At 34.8% G+C, this 22,411-nt stretch overlaps 1 protein-coding gene across 5 annotated transcripts in view; it reads right to left on the reverse strand.

Annotated features, from left to right (window-relative positions):
- The window catches only part of LOC133526664 (cGMP-dependent protein kinase, isozyme 2 forms cD4/T1/T3A/T3B), a 150,888-nt gene that overhangs the window by 27,839 nt on the left and 100,638 nt on the right, over positions 1–22,411 (reverse strand). For 3 of the 5 annotated variants that reach the window (XM_061863359.1, XM_061863360.1, XM_061863361.1), the window contains exon 3: positions 20,047–20,213. In XM_061863359.1, coding sequence (XP_061719343.1) covers positions 20,047–20,213 — 167 coding nt within the window. Of the gene's footprint in view, positions 1–1,711; positions 3,550–7,049; positions 7,227–20,046; positions 20,214–22,411 lie in introns of those variants that run through there. The other 2 variants (XM_061863358.1, XM_061863357.1) reach the window with 2 other exon arrangements.

A 22,411-nucleotide genomic window follows, 5' to 3' on the forward strand; every position in this document is an offset into this window, starting at 1 on the left:
AATACTGGAGACAAATTAAGAATCACCCATTATACAAAAACTGAGCGTACAGATGTCGTGAACTCGTGTTGCAATTTTGGGAAAAGTTTACTAGCTTCTATTTTCCCCAGTAAGTACTTCAATAAAATGATTGTAAGATAAATTAATTTGGATTACATGTCGTTTCTAAAGCGGACTCGGAGTAATGACGCTAAAGATTGAAAGTGTTTCAAGGCAACTTGCTGTAGCATTTACTGGCGCGGGTTAAAAGTTCATACACCATAGGTACGCACGTTTAGTTTGGTTAGGTTATTTCAGAGTAAGAAGTGAATAAAAAGAAATTGAAAGTCGTAAAAGAGTTACGGTCAATAACTCACACATTCACACACATTGTCAATAACTCTTAACAAATCCCATTTAAAAACTGAGAAATAAATTGAAATATTTTAGCGGTCGGTCTTTTTTAGAACTTTCAGAAACTTTACTTTCCTTTGCGTTTTATTGATCTAATTTTACCATTTTATAATTTTAATTTAATGTAAATTAAGTACTCGTAAATACTTAACTGTCCGGTAAGTTCTCCTTTTGTTCGTTTTTCTTAAATTAAAATACAAGGGTCAATTGAATATTTAACCACTATTCCAGAGTAAAATCGTAGACTCGAAGATAAATCGCCATTGCAATTAAAAATGTTTATTTGCTAAAAATATTTTTTATACGATTTCTGTTGCTTAATATGTGAAAATTATGTGAATCTAGATCATTAAGCAGTCGTCTATAAAATATCATTGATTTATCCTGGTTGTATGACTGATTAATTACTTTCATTTAAGTGTTCGTGAAGAATCAAATACACACAGAATGTAAGTAATTTGCAATAGACAACCTATGATATAAATAGCTATTTAGTTGTCACTTGTGATTGTCAATCATGTTTTCCTCATAATTAATGCATGAATTTGTAAAGCTAATGAATATAAACAAACCTCAGTAATTGATGGCGACATATATAAAAATGCTATTACGACGGTAACTGATAATGAAATACTACGTGATAACAGTAGCCACAATAATTTCTCAACAAACGACGTCAGAATTATATAAGGTGCCAACAAATTAGCTACCAATATTTTTACAGCTTTATAGGTTTTGATTTTTATAGGTTTTATGGTGTGTTTTTTTTTGGAGAAATATTTAAATCAAATTTATTACGTAATAACAGTCTGTTAATGAGATAATTAAATAAGACCTCATTGAACAGACTCTAGAACCTCTTTTGCCTAGCACTTAACTGGCCACTGCACGATGTTAAATCAAATGACACGTTAATTTACATTTAAGACAAAAAACTGTTGTCATGTCAGAAAGTGTTAAACTTCTTGTCAATTAAATTCACATGATGATTATTTTTTTGATAGAATTATTTTTTTTTTTTGTTCGGTAACTGAAAACAAAAAATGATATGAAAAGTTTTCTTAGTTTCTATTTAAAGTTGATTGTTTTAATGTAAAGTACCATCTCTTATACTATCTGTAACTAATTTGTTAGCACATGTAATGCTAGGCCCTTTATTTCATATTATTTAACCTTGTGCAAGTAAACAATTACAATTCTGTCATCGATCAACATCAGTAAGCAGACGAGTTTGGTATTCTGGTGATAACGTGTGATAAGTATCTACTTTTAGATTGTTACAAGTAATCACAAACTTAAACAAAAGAAGAAGTATTACCTGAATCGCCATTAGACGAAAGATGGACTCCAGCTAGTTGGTCACTTGTATCATCTTCCAAACGAGTAACATCCAACAAAATCCCGGCATCCAAAGACGCTTCCGTGGCATTGCTGTCACGCTGACAAAGATTTCCAGTCCTCCTTTTTCTCATTCCATACGTATGCACTGGCACAATTAACTTAGGTCTAGGAATAGAAAAGTCCGAATCTGAACCGCTCGATGAACTTTTAGCACTTCTTGAGTATACACCGTTACCATTCGTGACGCGTGATTCCGCTGAACGTTCTTTCGGAGGCTCAAAAGTTGTAATGTCATTATACCTATCGTACCTACTATCACTTTTCACTCTTACTGTATTGTATAATTTGCCATATTTATCTGCTTTAAGTTGTTTCGAAACACTGTTTGTAGTCCGATTCTCACTTTCTTTAATTTTGTCAAGCGAATGATATCCATTGGATACAGGGGTTACAGTAGGAGGGTTTTGGTTTCCGTTGTACATTTTGTACTGCATCATCATAAGCTGTTCGCTTGGAGATATGTTCCTTTTCGGTTGTGTGATAGTGACACCATTGTGAGGCTCATCGTCAGGCTGAACTACATCGAGATAAGCTCGAAGAGGTGCTCGCCCTTCGCTTTTAACTCTCAGGGATTTCGAACGAAAGCTAGGTTTAGCGTCTTCGATGCGTCCGTTTCGTTCGGTCGTATGCTGTGTAGTGTTATCAGTTAGACGATTGCTTGCGGATGCTGAGCCGTTTATAGGTCGCATGTATATGCCCAAATCTTCCGCTTCGCAATCCGTGTTCTCTTTACCGGATTTTATTGGCGTTAAATCTAATGTTGCCATCGAGTTTATCAATTGGTACATCGTGTCGTTGCTAAAACCTCTGATAGTTCCATTTCCGTTTTGTTTAGTATCCTTACTTGAATCTTTTTGTAACTCATTAAGTTTTTGATTATCAGTATTATTATCCTGTTGACTAACTCTTGAATAATATTCATAGTAAGATTCTGACGACGGGTCTGGAGGTACAGGACCTGGATCGGGTAGTGGATGTTTCTTGTCAATTTTTCTTTGCCGATGTGCATATTTGAGGGAATCTTTGCGTTGTGGTGGAACAGGCGGTGATTTCCCATTAGATGGAAACGATTCAATATCCCATTCCGTAAAATTTCTTCGTTTTACCCTTTTTAATGTTGATGGTCTGTATCCATTGGGCATATCTTTAAAACTATAGCTATGTTTTAACTTATTTTGCATAATGAGATTATTGTTCGCTCTAGCTTTTTCCTCGATGTTTTGTTGATACTTGGCTAACTGAGATATATTTTCATTAGTAACATTGTTGGAATAAGAGTATCCATCGTTTTCTCTTGAGTATTCTTTATTACCATTTGGTTCGGCATTACGGCCAATATTTCTGCATGATTCGCTTCGTGTTATGGAATTAAATTGAGATTTTGGTGGTGAATTACTGTGTTCCCTGTATTCGCTGAGATTCCTTGCTCCGACCCAGTTGGCAGCGTACACCAGGTCCATCGTCCTGTCATTTATCGAAAGCCACGGGTCCTCCATGACCACTTTTCCTGGATACGGTTTTATTTTCATATTTTCGTACTTACAAGCAGTAGATCACAATATTCCCGATTCATTCGCAGCATCGAATGGGTCATATTAAAAAATAATTTCATGTTTCCGTTCGATGGACGCTATTCACTGATTGAGTTAGCGGACTAGTGTTTCTAGGTTTAGGTCATTAAGGCATAGTGCACTACCGTACTCACGGTCATTTTCTTGTGTTAATATTTTGTGTTCGGCTTCATTCAGCATTGGCCTATAAGTATTTTAAACTGTTTTAATCATAGATATGCCATTTTATGCTATAACAACCTTAGGTTGGTATTTAAACGGATGTGTGGGATTAATCCACCTACTCTTATCGAACTCACACGAAATCGTTTGTAGTCACGCTTCTTGTAGCGATTTTAAATAATTATCTCAATCCTGCCATTGATATTTAAGATAATGAATCAATACAATTTGCTTGGAGGTAGATTCTACCCATGCATGTGCATGTTGGAATATAAATCCCTAGTAATAGTACCTTATTTAATCATCTCTAGAACTACATTAACATGCAATTGCCGGCTTCATTGTTTCAATACGTATGAAAATATTAATTTGTGAAACAATGAGCATTTGCAACACAAACGCTTGGGCGCGCAACGTATAGAAACGACCTCTGTTTCATAAGCCAAGTTAATATTCAAAGATTCACAAACTGGCATTCTTACACGTAGCTATTGACTTGTTCATGAAGACTTCAAGTGACCTGGTACAAATGGAGCAGCCGTGACGCAAGTCGTACAGATAGTAGCCTGATTACTTGACCCTCGAAACAAATTACAACCCGATAACGATCTAAGTAAGTATTAAAATAGACTAAACAAAGTTGTTCCAGTGAAATATGAATTAGTTTATGAAAGTATCAGCGCTAAATCAGCTACGGTCAATTTTGCAAGAACGGATGCGTCACGGGACGCAAGCACGTATTGCACAAGCCGTTCTTTGGCCCAAAACCTTATTCTATAAGGAAGCGTTAACTGGAGCTCAGAGTCCATCAGATGAATGCAAATGAAATTAAGTTACATAATAAATTAGATAAGTAGGACTGGGCGAGTGAGCCACGCGACATTTATTGTTATCAATTGCACTTTCACTCTGATTGCATTGCAGAAAGAAAATCTATGCGAGACATTAACACGAATATAAAACAATGGTGATGCGTAATTGATTGTTGCAAATTTACTGAATAATCAGTATAAATGGATAGTGGAGTGTAACGCATAAGCTGCAATTACTGTACGCATGATCGGGCTAATAGGAAACGATTTCTAGATAGCAGCCGATAGCGGGTTGAAACCAGTTCGTTGGTCCACATATTCAGCGGACTGGCCAGAGAAGACGTGAGAATCTCTACAGGAACGGAGAAAAACAGCTGTACCTACCGGGCTTAATGGGCTCGGGTAAACGAATACAGCTTATACTCGTATCGATTCGATAAGTGAGCAAAGTCATTATAGCGTAACCGTATTTCGTGGGATACTCCAGGCAATGTTTTAAGGCTAAGATAAAAATAAATAAAGGTATTACTTATACCTAATGACTTTTGATTATGTTGTATTAATAATGTCAAAACAGGTATTCAAAACAATAGTAGTTTATCTAATGAGCTCAACAATATAGATAATCTATAAGTCTGAAGGAATCTTTACCTACTGAAACCCTTATTTTTCGAAATGATATTTGATTAGTCCGTAATAAAGACAGGCTAGTTTAATCTAAATAATGACGTCTATTAAAGCTCGGAATTGATCAGAGGTTGAATGCCACAAATAGTACGGACAAGGGTTTATTTATAACTGTAACGGTATGTTACTTAAGTTCAAGACAATGCTGTTCCTTTCTCCACAATGACATAAACTCTTATTATTCCATCCATGCTCTGAATAAATGCGACCGTTGTCTTGAAATCGTAATGTTATGAATCAAATGTTTATTTGACTGTTTTCTATTTAAATATTTTTACGTTTGTTAGCTATCCCAAACTTTAGATCATGATACATGTTTAGTTTATGATGACGCAAAATGTTCAACAACAGAAAATCAAACGTGTGCGCTGTAACCATAATTTTTAAAGGTAGGTATGACAAAAGTTACAACACATTGTATGGTCTGATAGGCTTTCTAATGGTCCAGGTTATTATTTGTGATAAAATCATAATAACACATCCACGCCGCGTGCCGTGCCATACTGCCTTCGTGTGTACTGTGCTGTCTTGTGCTGTCCAACCCGCTTACCGAATCGAAGCGATAAACATCTGACTTTCTAATCTTTCTTTGGAAGGCCGAGCATGACGTTAATCTTCAAGTACGCTGGTTAAGTCATAGGTTAGACAACTATGAGTGAAGTTCAAGAAGTCAATAGTAAAAGTCAATAATAATATAGATTGGCGAATCGAATTTAAATTTGACAGAAATTATTGAAGATGTTCAACATACCGACGTATCACTATGATTGTATAAAATAAGGATTTATATTTAAAACAATTTAAATCGATTATTTCCAAATAAGCCTATTCAAGGATGTTTTGATGGATCATAAATCTGAGGATGCTCTCACGTTATTTTAATAGAAATGTCCTCGACATCGAAATTGCCAATTCTAACTTGTCTTGCCTACATGGGCTACATGTACGGGGTGGTATGGTAGGTATATTTACTATTACTATGTTGTATTTTGTCAGTGAAGATTTGGAGGCGGAGTTGTTGTAGGATGGCACGAACACCCGATATACATTTTTAATTCCACTTACTTAGTTAAGTATCGCTATAATAAATGTTAAGGTTTTCTCCTTTGTATGCAATGTTGTAGGTAAAAAAAGAGGTTGAGTACCTATATCAGTATTGCCTAAGAACGTAAACTACATATCGAATCAACCGAGCAAAACCGGTACATTAGTAGTAAGTACCTAAAATGTAAGTGAGTGTTTATAAAAAGTGTGAATTATTTGAAAAATTTCCACGAGGCAGTAGCAGATTCATGTTGAAGCAACAGTTCATTAATTATTAAACGAGTCCGTCAGTTATATGGGGCAGTACACTCAGAACAATGCAATCGATGTCGAGGCGAGTTAATAAATACCAATTCTAACATTCAGCCTCAAGATATTCAAATAAATGTAGGTGATAAAAATATCACGGTGTGAAACTATGCTGCCTTAGAAAGCTTACATGAGTAGTAGTAGTAGTTTTAATATATTAAAATACCTAAGCAGCTATAGTGTGAAACAATGAAAAATACTTTCAACGCAAATAACTTCCAGTAGTGCGCGCAAACTCGAGAATGGCTGCTAGTAACCTTGGGGGAGTGTGGAGAGCCTTCGAAAATACGACTTTCAGATTTCAAATAGTGCGAAACATAACACAGGTATTATACATATATATGTGTGCAATGACTGCACAGTCAACAACAATCCAACTGATTCATTTTTTTACTTATTTGTAATGATTACCCATGACCTAACCATGTTGGTAAACAATGAACTCAGTTATATATATATTCTGACATATTTTACAATACTAAAGTTCAACTACACCGTGAGCTAAATAGCAACATAACGCAAGATTGTTATAGCACAAAGTGGGTATCCAATCCGGAAACTTCAATATCAAGATTAACACTTGAGATCCTTTGAAATTTGTCTGAGGTGACAGCTGCAACTTCCGCGAAAAAAGCATAATCATCAACACTATTTTAGACACGACACAAACCACAGCTTATAGAGTATTTCACAAACCAAACTTAACATAAGCCACAGGTCTTTGTCTTTCGCAGAAAACGCGATCACGACTATTTTAAATTCAGAACGCGAAATGCCGCGACCGCAGCGACCAATCACGTCAGCGCCGCTCCGCTTACTGCCCTAGTCAAGACTCAAGAATCAACTCCGGCGCACGCACGGATGACGCGTGCGAGCGAGAACACCCCATGCAGAAGCGAGATATACCTGGATCAAAAGCTGCAGGGAACTTCGTAATAATAATACAAAAGCTAGACAAGCTGGTAGACAGGAGGGATTTTTCGGTTGAGTGACCTATATTCCGACAAAAAATGCAAAATGAGAACCGGTTTCTTTCATAACACTTGGTACCTACTACAGTCTATAACACAATTAGGGTTGCTACCCATACTATAATATATAGTCTTGTACTATATTTACTAAAATATAGTACTTAGCACGAAAAATACTATACCTGTGTATTTTCATCACTAAATATACAACATACAAATGTCACCGATATCGCATCATTCGCATCGAATGCGACTTGGATTTTAAAACTCCACGATTCAAAATCAAATCAAATCAAATCCTCAAATCGGTGTCCTATTTTTTTCCGTTTTCCCAATAAATAGTATATTTATTTCAATTTGAATTTTGATGACAAAAATACTATTTTTCTGTAGACAAAAGGTGGCAACCCTAAACACAATTAACTTAATAGTTACAATTCAATAACTAAATTCACGTAATAATTAAAATAAAATAACTTAATTAGTAACTAAACTTCAATATCGTTTCGAATTCAAGTTTTATTTATATTTTAACAAAATCTGGGTGTCGGTACTGTCTGTCAAAAACAACTAACAATATTATGTGGCATTGGCAAATTGGCATAGGTATAGTAATTATTCGTTTGTATTAGGTATATACAGACGTAACAAAAAAAAACACGAATAAAAACAAAAGACGGATTATAATTTATAATATAAGTTATAAGTTGAAGGTTATTTAAAGAAATATGTTCTCAAAGTTGTGTAAAATAAAGGTTATTAGACTTATTGGTTCGTCTTCAACAGGCGATAGGTACGTACTGAGAGACAACAGTAAATAAAGGATGTCAATACGTCTACATCCTCAATGCACGTCGAATTCAGAACAACCAATCTAGCTAGACTAATAGTAAACCTCTTGAATAGCAAAACTGGAACTGCGTTTGAATAGTCTAAACCAGATCAAGGTGCGAAGTGACCGGATAACGAAGATTACCTTCAAACTGTTACCAAAAGCAGTTTTTGCAATAAGGATGGAACGCACCTATACGCCAAAGCATTAAGATGATAATGGTAATTTGGCACTTAGTAATGCCGACTATCCAATACTCAATATTAAAGTATCGTCGTTATCCTTGAAGACAACGTGAATAATTATAACAGCAGTGAAAGGAAATGTTCTTATGAAACAAAAAGTAAAATAAGCACTTAATTACAGTGTATTATATAATTCTTTTGCATGGATTAAACAGTTGCTAAAACCTTTAGATTTTGAAGCACTTAACCGTATTCACTACTTGAGCAAAAGTAAATTTATACAAACAGAAAGGCAAGAAGCTATAAAGATGTCGATAAACATTAAGAGAAATTCTAGATATTGCAAAACGCTAAGACAATTCAGCCAAGCGATGAAAATTGCAAATTGGATGATAGCGATAGAATATGCTACTTGTAACGATTTCTCTGGTTGCAGGTATACTTCGATTTCTTGGAGGCAATACAAACAACTAAGACAAACGATAGCTGATGGATGAGATCATCTCCACTTTAAATCATCTAGGAAAAAGAACATTAAGTACTACCTACATATATGTACCCATATACTTCATTGCTTGGGTCCAGCAACAGTATCAGTAATTAAAATGCGTTTTGTACTTGCCCAGAATATTTATTGCTTTTAGTCGAACAGACAACAAAACAGATACAAATGCTACCTCATCTATTTGCAGACTCCAGAAAAGAACCACTACAATGTATGTATGTATGTACATTTGACATTTCGCGAACTATTGCCAAATCAGAGATCGAAAGTTCAAAGTAAAAGTAGAAATGGAAATAGGATGCAAATGTATATCCGAAGCCATAGAATAAATGATGTAAATCAGACCGCGGTCAAGGCTGCAAAAATCGTGATGATTTCACTTTCACGATCTGATATTTCATTACTTCAGCTCAGCTTCTGGTTATAAAAAATATTTGGATTTTGCCTAAACCAAGCCATTAGATAGCTTAAACTTTCTTAAACATAAACCCCGAGTATGAAATTGGATGAGAGTAATTGAAGGTATGTTACTAATATCTTGCTGAGACTAATAAAAATCATATTTAATTGTTGTTGCCATTAGCTATGACAATGTTGTCACATATTTATTGTTGTCTTAGTTTGTTTTGACAATGTTTCATTAGATGGGCATTTCAGTATTATTCATCATGACATTCATGACTATCGATTGTGTGAAGGCCTTTTCACTTGTTTTCGTATGACAGTTAAACTGTACACAGTTAAGCCGTTACTTGACTATTTTCTGTCATCGTAATATTTTAATTTTCCATTAACGTAAGTATTTAATTTTCCGCCTGACCCAGTCATCAGAAATTTCAGAAAAGCAGGCTTCCTTTGGAAAAGGAAAAGCATAAACACCAAACTCAATTGTGGTCTTCTAAAAATAGAATCGATAACTAGAATCGACAAAACCCTAAAAATGCCTGGGACTGAGTTGACATATGCACTCGTAATATTAATATTATTGTATAATTTCAGAATCAGAATCAGAATCAGAATGCTTTATTTCTGCTGTTATTCCTATTTTTGTGTTTGAAATTGTCTTTTACATTATTGTTACTTGTTACCAATTACATTGTTTTTTTTATTTATTACTATTATTTTTTGTTTAATTAATGATTATAATTGTACTTATATTTTTATGACTTGTCAAAAGTGCTTATTATTAAGCCTACTTGAATAAATTATTTTTGAAGTTTTTTTTTAGACTTCACCCTCACCATTAGTTTTACGCGGCTTTAAACGCTAGCGACTGCGTCAACTCAAACGCAGTGCATATCGCTTACACCAATGTCACGAGGGAGATGCATTGTGATTTAGTTTATGTAGTCGCTAGCGAATATATCATTGTCACTCGTGGTAAGGATACAGGTGCCGGCAAAAACTTACATTATTTCAAGGTAATTTGTACGCAAGGATGCACCAATAAATAACAAAACCATCTAGAAGCAGCTACGATTCAAATTTATGTGTCAGAAGCTGGAAATTGTAGCATGTATTGTTTTTGCTTAATAGCGCTGTGGGCTTGAATAATAAACATTTATTTGCTCCTGCGGTTTACATCAGCCATACCTATTTGCGTAACTATTTACAAACTTTCTACACCGCACCTCAGCTAAGTTTATAAATGGCTCCTTTTACGTATCGATCTTAAGTAAAAAGAAAACAAAAAACCTGGTTATATAATTTTTCCAGATAGACTACTGAGATCGCCTCAAACAGGAATTACTTATAAAAAGGAAACAAAAAGGGGTTCTTCAAAAAAGGAGTGTACAGGTTTTTAAAGGGTCGGCAACGCGCATGTAATGCCTCTGGTGTTGCAGGCGTCCATAGGCTACGGTGACTGCTTACCATCAGGCGGGCCGTATGCTTGTTTGCCACCGTCGTGGTATTAAAAAAAACACTATGTCATAGACTGAACATAAGCTCTTTAACGGAGTAAGCAGCAAATTGTACAGCTAAGAAACATCTTATTCACAATCATCCAAGTGGAACTCGGCATGAATAGAGCGGTTTACTATTACTGCATCGTTCCTGCCTTTGATTGAACAATGCAGGAATAATGCGACATACGGGCATTCTCCCCTATTACGTCCTAACTATTAGATCAATGAATGCTCCTACGATTAACATTCCTCAGACCACAATGAGTTAGGTAAGGGTTCATAATTGATGTCGTCGGGATTCTAATGAGTGTAATGTCAAACACGGAACTGGTCTTTTTATGGATGACGATTTGAACTGGTCCTGACCTGACATGACCTTTTAAACGCACAAAGTGAACGTTAAATGTAATAATATAATCATCAGAAATACAATTTTGGTCCTAAGTGCTCAATTAGTTGACACTGCGTATTACATTGCGTGGTACCAAAATTGAAAGTTAAGCGTCCTTGGTTGATTTTCCCAGTAATCGACAGAACTTGCTCTTTAATGCACGTTCTGTAATTATCGATGTTTTTATTCGGATTAACAATATTTAAACATTGTCAAACTTATAAATTTCATACATTTACGGTTCCTGACTTAATAAAGTCTGAAGTAGAAATCATGTGAACTAAATAACCATTTACATTCGCGTATCCGTATGTATGCAACTAACATTGTCGATAGAGATCTCGTGATGTGGATAGACTAATCGTCAGAATGCGTAAAAGGCGATCAGAAAGAAACGAATGATTATAAATACGTAGGTGTGCACGAATGGACGGAGTTGATAACGAGGGGACTTTGGATCTAGACTGTTTTATTTTCCGCCACTTACCTAGGAATTAGAACGTGTAATGGATACTAATTGATCTAGAAACAGTGCCAAGATTGATGATCTTTCCGGTGAAAAAGTTAAAATGCCGATGCAGAGTTATGGTCCGCTATCACGCGAAGATTTTCTCTTGTACAATGTTGACGTTTTAAGATGCAAGAAGAATTATTAGATTAATTTTTCATTGTTCACCGTCACCGCACTCATCGATTCTTATCCAAAATAGAGCTCTATCCATTCAACCATTATAAAGTCGTTTAGTAGATTGACAGTATGACCATTCTACTTTTTACTGCAGGTTTTTACGATTTCAAGAATCTTGAATTTTTTATATTCGTTATGTGGTTTAACTTACACTAGCAAATCTAGTTTGTTACTGATGTAAAAAAATATAAAAATAGGTATAATATTTTTTTACTTTGATTACAAGGTATCGTTAGTGCGGCCTTAAAATGTGCTTTATATTCATATGTAGGTATATGTAGGTTAAAAAAAATACATAATCTACAAATATAAACATCAATAACTTTTTTCTGGGAGCACAACAACCTTCAGTAAAAAGTAATAGAATAATACTAAACGAGCAATATTTATGATATTATTTACCTAACCAGATAAAAAGTATCGAAAAAACTCCTCTATTTACAAAGTAAAAGCTTTTCTATTAGAAAAAGCATATCACACTATTCAAGAGTATATGCAAGATCATATTACCCAAATTTATTAGTCCCTCTTAATGTAACTTAGGATAGATATATTTATAGTAGTAAAGTAATTCATTCATTTAGACTAAGCTCTAAGTTAATTTATAACTTATGTGTAAGTTGTAATAGTATTAAGAAAAATTGCCATACCCTACCAGGGTGCCATGTGATCCTATTTATTATTGTATGAACTACTTGTACCATGGTTTGCAATAAACGCTATTATTATTATTATTATAAATCAGTGCTAGAAAAGTAGTCAATGAATGAAGTAGGTATACAATACATATATATTTTAGCGGCAAGAACAATAATCGATTTAGCTAGGATTTTGTTGAATTCTTCACGCTGATAAAAGCCATGGGTAATTTTCTATTTAAAAACAATCTCTCAATAACAAAACATCTACTTTATAAACCGACTCGCTTCACGTACCAGAATCAGACAATAAACTTAAAGCTTGGGGAACATTAAGGCCGTAGTAATGTTATTTTATTGCCCAACGTTCTCGCCTCAAGCAAGTGGAACTTACTTGAAAATTGCCTATTGCCCACGATTTTACAGAACACCATGTTTTAAAATACCTCTTTATAATACAGATATAACATCATTTCGATTCAGACAACAAAATTAAACAACGACAATATTGAAACAGAGAGGCATGACATCACCATACTCGTGTTTGTCTAAATGTATCTATGTGGGAAGTCCAAATAACTGTACTTTGTAACATAAAACATTGACCTATTGGATAACCTAAGCGGCAATACAATATATTTTTCTTATATAATTTAACTACATACAATTATTGTTACAATTAAAGATCAAGAATTTCTCGGAATGTGTTTATGAAGACAGCAAAATATAGGTTCAATATGCGAGGCAATTTTGTTATTGCTACTGCGAAATAGAGAATATAATTGTCTTTTCATCGTGTCTCATATTACTTTAAATTCCAATTTCTTGAAGAAAACGGATACTCGATTGGTTTCCCTAAACGTAAATAGATATTGCATTTCATTGTCAGGCCCCTATAACGTTATCGTCAGCAAAAACTTCTAGTGACAATGCATGATTGGCCTTGTCGTCCGAGATCGAGACCTTGCCGAGTTTTTGCCGACTAGTCGACCAACAAACTTCAACAGAAACAGAAAGGCTGACGTCATTGGATCTTTATTCTATTCCGATACTTGCATTTAAGGCCAGGTTATATTAATAAAATATTATTTATTTAATTGAAATTATAGTAACATCAAATATAGACCATGATAATTTTATTGTTCAAAATGTGACATAATCAGTATAATCACTAAAGCTTTGCTCGCATAGAATCAATAATAATCATATTACGAAATAACGTAGAATAACAGTCTGTGTAAATTTATAAACAGTTGTTATATAATATTTTTTATTGAAATGTTAAACTTGTTTGAAGTAGTTAATAAGTTCACTCCTCTGCAGTTGCAGGCGTACATAGGCTACGGAGGCTGCTTACCATCAGGCGGGCCGTATGCTTGTTTGCCACCGACGTAGTATAATAAAATAAAATAAAGTTTTCGACTGTAATTATTTTAAGGAGCCTTCATGGATTTGTATGCTGTTTGTACACAGCTGAAAAGGTGAAACCAACTACTGTTTCTTACATTAAGACCTGTAAACGTTACCCTTTTTTTTTGCAAATAAATTATTGTTTGTTTGTTTGTTTACGAAAGCATGAAGTGCTATTAGTTTAGACGATATCAATTTTCAAAAATTCACAAACATTATTTTTGTATATAAAAATCCAAGTCTGTTGGGTGCGGATAGTGGTAGATCAAATGACCTATTCAAGTCTATGATCGATTTATTATAATGTAACTTGGCTTTAATGGAAGGTCAGATGTCACGTTCATAATTAAATGCAGTTGCTTAGATCTTGCTTAGCTTATAATACAAATTAACATTTTTTAATACTTAAATTCAGTTTCTTGAATACTTAATTATTTATATCTATATATTATATATCGTCTTTTAGTACCCACAAGCCTTATTGAGCTCAATGTGAAACTAGGCCGATCTGTGAAAATTTGTCCCAAAAATATTTATTTATATTTATTTAAAGTAGCTAAGTTGGAAAATTGAAAGTAAAAGTGTAGCCATTCTGCCGATCACTTGTAATTTGTGTGAAGTCATGTTTACGGTGGCCGATGGGATAATGCCCAGCTATTTGGCTGATAATACACCGGCTGCATATGGCACGTGGCTGATAATTTGCGTGACTCGCCTGTGCGTAAAGTTACACATTAATGCCCAAGTGCACTATTAACGTTCTTCTATACTTTCTGCTTTTCCTAAGTTTCTTTTGAGTGAAAACGAAAGACATATGCACAATATCGTGTGTTTCTATGTATGAACGGTAACTTGTTTAAAAGTGATAAAGTTATTTTAATATACGACACGTTCGATTGGTACTCATGTCGTGTAGGCAAATTGGTTTAGAAAATAGATATAGAATTAGAGAATGCCTTCGGGCATTAAATCCGCCATTTGTACTTACATTTGACTGTAAATTGTAGAAAAAGATTTTGGCATCGTGTTGGAAGTAATGTGTGAAAAACACAGAAATTTAATTTTATGTATATTTATTTTTTTATTAAAAAATACACAGTTTACCGTCAAAATCTAGCATTTTTATCTACATAATAAAAATCATGTATATTTTTTTTATTAAAAAATACACAGTTTACCGTCAAAATCTAGCATTCTTATCTACATAACAAACACCCAAATTGTTCGTGAATGATATGGAAAAAATGTGTACCTACCTAAGAGAAATCATCCATATATGTAAAAGATAAGAGAGACCTAATAAGACCAATAATCGCCTACAATGAAATCAGTTTAATTGTTAATATAAATACAACAATACCCAGTTAGTAAGTACATATATTTCTTTAGAATTGAGTTCTGACTTATGATCAATTACTTGACTATGACTTATGATCAATTGATCACTGTGATCATAATTTTATCTCTACTCTCTTGCTTGATATAGTCATGAACCATAAAACACAACACATCCAAAACATTCAACGCATTAGAGCTGGTTGCGGTTTGGCCTATATTATACTTTTTGTTCGTTTTGAATTTTACTTAGAGTATAAAGGTTTAATGGTGACTTGATGACCGACGAACTAAATTCAGTGGTACAGTCCGACACATTGTTTTTTATAGAAATCCGACCCAAAGTTAAGGGCTATAAGCCTACTTTTTTATCGAACCATTATTAATCTAAAAGGGTTATCAAGATTATCTCTTTTTGTGTTATGTAACCTGTGTTATAAATCATTACTTTAGGAACAATACGAAATATTGCCCACAGGACTCAGAGGAGTGACGTCTTTTGATTTGTGTCTGAGCCAATAATACTTAATGACGTATTTTTAATATTAGAAAGAAGGTAAGCAGTACCTTTCGGTACTTAATCAACTTCCTCAAACAATTAATACAGTAAGTTTATACACAAAACAAAAGGCGACAAAGTTCCTGGATTAAATAAAGAAAAGTCTCAGATTAATTTCACCCTGTAGTCCCTGAATTAATAATTTAATACGATTAGCAATAAGTAATTACTATTATCCAAATATTCTTCTCGCTCTTAAATCTTAGTAGCCAACCGCAACTTCATTTGCGGTATGAATCATAGACTCGCACGCCTGGTATAATATTATGATAATTTGTGACCGCGGCCGGCAAAACGTCCCACATTATCGCTTGCCATAAGTACGCCTTGACAGGTTATTCGTACAAACACACAAGCAAATGTCGTCCTTATGGCAAGCGACAAAGTGGGACGTCTTGCCGGCTGCGGTCACATTTGGTTTCATGTAATTCCGAAAGTCCCGTCCGACCCACGTCCCTACAATTCCATCCATGCCACGCAAGTCACGCATAGATAAGATACCAGATACCACATAATATTAAGTAAATGCTGAAGGCTTAAAATATGACAAACATTAACTTGTATAAATGATTGAGACATGTGTTACTGGTATTCAATGTCGCGTTAAGTCAGCTATGTGAGCCATGAATCCTTGAGTCATACAACTTGGCCTCTTTGTTTAAGCCATGCTGAATTTCATGTTTATTGATGACTTTGACTTGGCTTCATCAGTTATGACATATCCGGGTCTTACAAGGACGTCTATTATATTATTTAACATCCACATCCACACATTATGTAAATAACGGAAGCAAGCAAATAGCTATTGTTGTCAATCATGATACCTAAATAATATCATAACAATTGCCTAGGGTTCGCGTTCCGCGTAAAAAAAAAGCAATTTATTTCATATTATACCTATTTTGTAGTGCTGTTCGCTGTAAGTATGCGGTATTTGGTACACGTGATTTGGTGCAAGCACCGGTGCAAGCAACGATAGATACAGTCAGCGTCAAATACTTTGTAGCAACCAAAGTAGCCAAATAGTTCGGTACACCATATATTTAGTATGGTGTACCGAACTATTTGGCCACTTTGACTGCTACGAAGTATTTGACGCTGACTGTACTATTTTTATTTTAAGTAAATACACATGAAAATAACGTTGTTAATGTCCAAAATAGCTAATAGTTATCCAAATTGCTTATAGTTGTTGTTTTCTGAATTATTTTTCTCACTGCACCCACATTCGAGAATTTCTGCTTTGTCCTGGTTGACTGGTAGAGAACACTACAGCAACGTGGGGAAAATATTAACTGTGAAAAATTACAACTCAAAATCCAAATGAACGTTAGTCAATAATTATCATTCAAAATAATCACATAAAAGTCAATTATATCAGCCAACTAGCTACTTTGCCACACATGTGGATAGAATGTAACTTTTTTATCAGTTTTTTTAAGTACAAAGACAGCCCTTCCGAGCTGGTATGGTGAAATAGTTATTTACGATTCAAGTGCAGAAAATTGAAAATTGGCAACAAGTGGTGATAAATTAAAACATGACCGAAGGGAGTGTTTTAAATCGATACAAGTTGCGAATTACCTTTTCGCACGTGTACGAGTATCGTACAGTCGACGTCACCAACATCTTTACAAGCCAACATGGCAATAATATATTTACACGCCTCTATGACACTGATTTTAAGGTCGCGTTGACATATATTTGAAATGTTGGGTTGTAAAGATATCTGTGTACTCGACTGTACAACGTACAACGTTTTACAGTACAGTACCTGGGCGACCGAGCTTTGCTCGGTTATAACTATTTATTGTAATATGGTGGTGTATAGGTGATAATCTTAACTAATTGTTTTTACTAAATTAAACTTGTCTAAAACAATAAAAATTAAAAAAATTATATATAAACTTGAACATATATAAAAAAAAACAAAAGATAGTCACCAGGTGAGATTCGAACCCGTAACACTCGTTTCTAGCCGTCCACGTGTTAACCCGCTGGACCAGACGGACAGTCGCCAGTAACACGAAATTAGCGACCATAAGACGTCGAAAGAAAAACGCATGAAAACTCGAAAACACGCGTTTTCCCAAACATAAGACTAATCTAGATCGATTGTATACCCCCAAAAACCCCCATATACCAAATTTCAGCGAAATCGTTAGAGCCGTTTCCGAGATCACAGAAATACATATATACATATATATATATATATATATGTATATATATATATATATATATATACACAAGAATTGCTCGTTTAAAGGTATAAGATATGGCTCTTTAAAGTTGCAACATATGCACGGAATGTGCTCATGTAGTACCATACGTACTGTAAAATATTTTACGGTCGTGTTTTAATTTATCACCACTCGTTACGGATTTCCTATTTTCTGCACTTGTATCGTAAATCACAATTTTTTATCAATAAATGAGTATTATACAAGTAATATTAACAAAATTTTATACATTGTCATTTGCGTCAAATCCGGTAGTTCTGACTACCGGATTTGACGCCGAACCTCATTACAAAAGACGACAAAGTTACTGGATTATTTAATGCACAGTACAAAGTGAGATGGTGTCATTATAAACGTCATATTTTCATAGAAATTTGACATTAATGATGATAATGCCACACTTTATATTGCAAATACCATGCAGAGTTAGCTTGGTCCGACTCTAGGTACATATTACCTAGCTAAGCTATATAAGGTATATCATGCTCTATCGTTATATCATGTTTTGTATTTTCTTATTAGATTCAATACCTATTAAGTAGCAGTGCAGAACACTAACGAGTCAAGTATCGATGATGCTGTCTTTGGATTATGAATTAACCATAAAATAAGCTCTGTATTCATATTTAAAATTTCATTGGTACCTAACTAGCCACCCGCCCCAGCTTCGCACGGGTAGTAAAAAACATTCGCCAATTATATACGCAAACCTTCCTCAAGAATTACTTTATTGATAGGCGAAAACCGCATGAAAATCCGTTGAGCAGTTTTTGAGTTTATCGCGAACATACAGACAGGTCGACGCGGCAGGGGACTTTGTTTTATATGGTATATAATAGCGATTAGGTCTCATTAGCAGATTAGATGATGACCATCGGAAACAGAGCTTGTGATTGTTTACTACAAAAAAAAAAAAACAAATAACCCAGCGTATGTGCTAAATATTTTTTTCCAGATTATATACACTAGCTATGTATTTACTTTACAACTGGTTTAACGAAACTTTTTACAGTACAATAATTTGCCAAGTATTTTCCTAATTAGGTACGAAAGCATTCGGTATCGCACGGCGGAAAACTAGTTCCACTAGTTCCGAGCCGTCGCAGGAAAATTGCCTGCTTTTCCGCTTTCTCGCACACGACTCAGGGAAAGTACCTGGTTCTTAACGTGCTCATGTTTATGTTTACTTGATACTTGTTGAGTTTTTATTGAATAAAAAAGATCGAGAATCAAACCTACGTTGAAGTTCTCAAAAGTAAGAATTACCTACTAAGAGTCGTCCGTACTTTTTGCTAAGTATGCTATTTTCAAGGTCGTATCCTTATAGGTACGAATACGAGTATTTCATGATTCATGAAGGTATATTTAGTATTTTCGAATTCTCTTGTATAAATTGCCAAGTACAGTATCAAGGTATCAAATATCGACACAGACAAAGTGCCAAGAATATGTACACACTACGTTAATATGTAGGCAATAATAGGCGTGTATACATATTTTTTGCACTTGTCCGTGCTGATATCCGTACCTAAAATGGCGAAATCGATAGATCGACTAATTCAAGTGATACACTAGTACGTTACTATACGGTGTGTTATATCCACACTTCAATCTAATTTAATTTATATAAGATTCCAAATATGTTACAGAACGCAAATAACTGTAAGTCAGTTTTACTATTAACGCCATCTATACTACACTTACAGAACCAGCTCCACCTATTAATTTTGAAAACAGCGCCCTCTAGCGGCGAATAGCCTAACTAATACCAATCTTGGTAGGCCGCTCACCTTGCGTTGCATGTTTTAGCGACTGACAACTAGATGGCAACACGTATTCATATTAATATATTAGTTACTCTACTCGCCACTAGATGGCTTCAGCAGCTCCGCTTGCGTTGAATGTGTTAGCGACTGACTAATAGATAGCAGTACGCATGTATATTAACTTTGCTCGCCGTTAGATGGCTTCAAAACAGTTTAAGCTTAAATGATGCTATAATTTACCTTCCATAACATACACGATGCTGCCGACATCCCCTTCCTTGATGATGAGGCTGCCCGCGGCATATTCCACTGGATACATGCAGTCCACGATCTCGCGGATCTGCGTCATCTCAAGATTCTTCATGAAGTCATTGTCTAGTATCGCGCTCTTGATGAGTTCCCGAGATCTGAAATCGAAAAAGCTTGAGTTAAGAGAAATTCTTTTAGTCAATACGTATAGTTTTGAGAAATAAAGATCGATTATCATTCCCAAACAATGGGTTTAACATTCAATTAATGAGGAAGACATTCCTATGTTTAATCATCCGGATTAAATTAGTAAATACTATTTATCTGTCTCTCCGAATCGTAATCGAATTAAGCTTACTTTGAATACATATAAGATAAGATTAGACAATATACGAGTATCTGAGTCATAAAACGACGGGAAGCCCTTTACCTATTTAAACAATAAATAATAAGTTATGTCTCTACCAGATTATTAAAAGATATTAGGAATTGCATTCATTTAAGTACCTACGAATTATCGCATTAATCAAAATTTGTGTGGCTTATGGTTTCTGACTTGCTGCAAACTGCGTATTCTGAGTTCACGGGAAATACCGTGTAGGTTTTGATTCCCTTGCGAGTGTCGAAAATTTACGGCATAAACGGCTTTATCTTTTGATTGCGTTGGCTTAGAAGTTTGATTTTTTCACAGCTCCAAGGGACAGTAGACCTGAGTGTTTGATATACATTCCAGCTTGATACCTCCACGCGTTCCTGAGAAAAAGGGTCTTGACAAACAGACAGACGGACGGACGGACAACAAAGTGATCCTATAAGGTTCAGTTTTTTTCCTTTCAAGGTACGGAACCCTAAAAATCGAAAAAAGTCAAACGTAGGGACATAGCTATGGGTAATTTACATCAATTATGTAAAAATATTTTTCATAATGTCAATATCCAGAGAGCAAAATGGGGACTACGTTTGTATGGAGAAGCCGGTCCTCTTTCATCTTAACTGTTTTTAGGGTCTACATGAGTACCGTTTAAAATTCTTCCGACAGTAAATTCATAGTATTAGGGGTAATAACATTTTCTCGGTTACCTAATCGATGCTAAGTAATTATGTACCTCGTAGATAATGCGATTATCTATTTGCACCTACTTATACTCCACTTAACACTGGTCTGTAAACTAAAAGTAGACAGCAACAACGCAAAAGATGAAAAAAAATAAGAAATACTAATAAACATAGATTGTTAATAAATACCATACATTGTTGGTACTCAAAAAACGAAATCGTGGGCTGCCAAGCAAAACTCACTAATTACGAAAAAATATTAAACAAAAATTACCTCATTTCACTAGTAATATGGACCATTATGGCTATGAATTAGTGAGTTTTGCTTTTCACCTGAAAAAATATATAATTTATAAATACTTAAATACATAGAGAACACCCATGACTCAGGAACACATATTAGTGCTCATCACACAAATAAATGCCCTTACCGGGATTCAAACCCGGGACCATCGGTTCCATAGGCACGGTGACTACCCACTAGGCCAGACCGGTCGCAAAGTATTTATAGACGCCTGAGCAACCAGCAATTTATACAATTACATTTAAAATGTGCTAAATTTATTAGCCCCGGCCTCATAGTCTATCATTCAGCCAATAATTACTGCCTTGCAGCACAAAGCGATACATACATCAGTAGCTAATGGTCAGATGTCAAACAATACATGAGACCAGTAAGTTCTGAGCAACATCAGTAATAGGCTTAACAAGGATAACCTTTAAGTCCCTCATAAACTAGAAGACAGATTTATGAAAAGATCATGGCTCTAATGATGGGCTGTTAGGCGTAACGACTGCTATGTTATCCTGATTGCTGAGATAAGGTAAATAATGGGTTAAAACTAAACCCTGAGCGCTGATTCAGCGGACGAGGTTAGTTTATATCGAGACGTTTGCAGAATTTGATGTCATGTTTTTGCGACGGGACTGTCGGCGTCGAATGCATTAATCGACGGTATAAATGCACCATAATAGCGCAATGGCATCTTTACGGCGACCGTGTTTCCATCATACAAAACATCGCACAGTAAAAAACCGGTGAATTTAAGGTTTCATCTGTTTTCCTATGGAGTACCTATTCAGGAATTACCAACCCACTCAAATTTAATACTCATGTATTAATACTTTAATGTAATAATATATTAAAATTGAAATGTGACACTGATGATATTCAATAGTTAAACCATATGTACCTTTATGGAGCTTTGTTTTAACTTACAGCTCTAACGTTCTGTTCTAACAAATGATAAAAATAATGATCAAGGTGATTAATTAGTTTATTCCTACGTAAATATACTTT

This window comes from Cydia pomonella, chromosome 16 (assembly GCF_033807575.1).
Source record: "Cydia pomonella isolate Wapato2018A chromosome 16, ilCydPomo1, whole genome shotgun sequence".
NCBI lineage: Eukaryota > Metazoa > Arthropoda > Insecta > Lepidoptera > Tortricidae > Cydia > Cydia pomonella.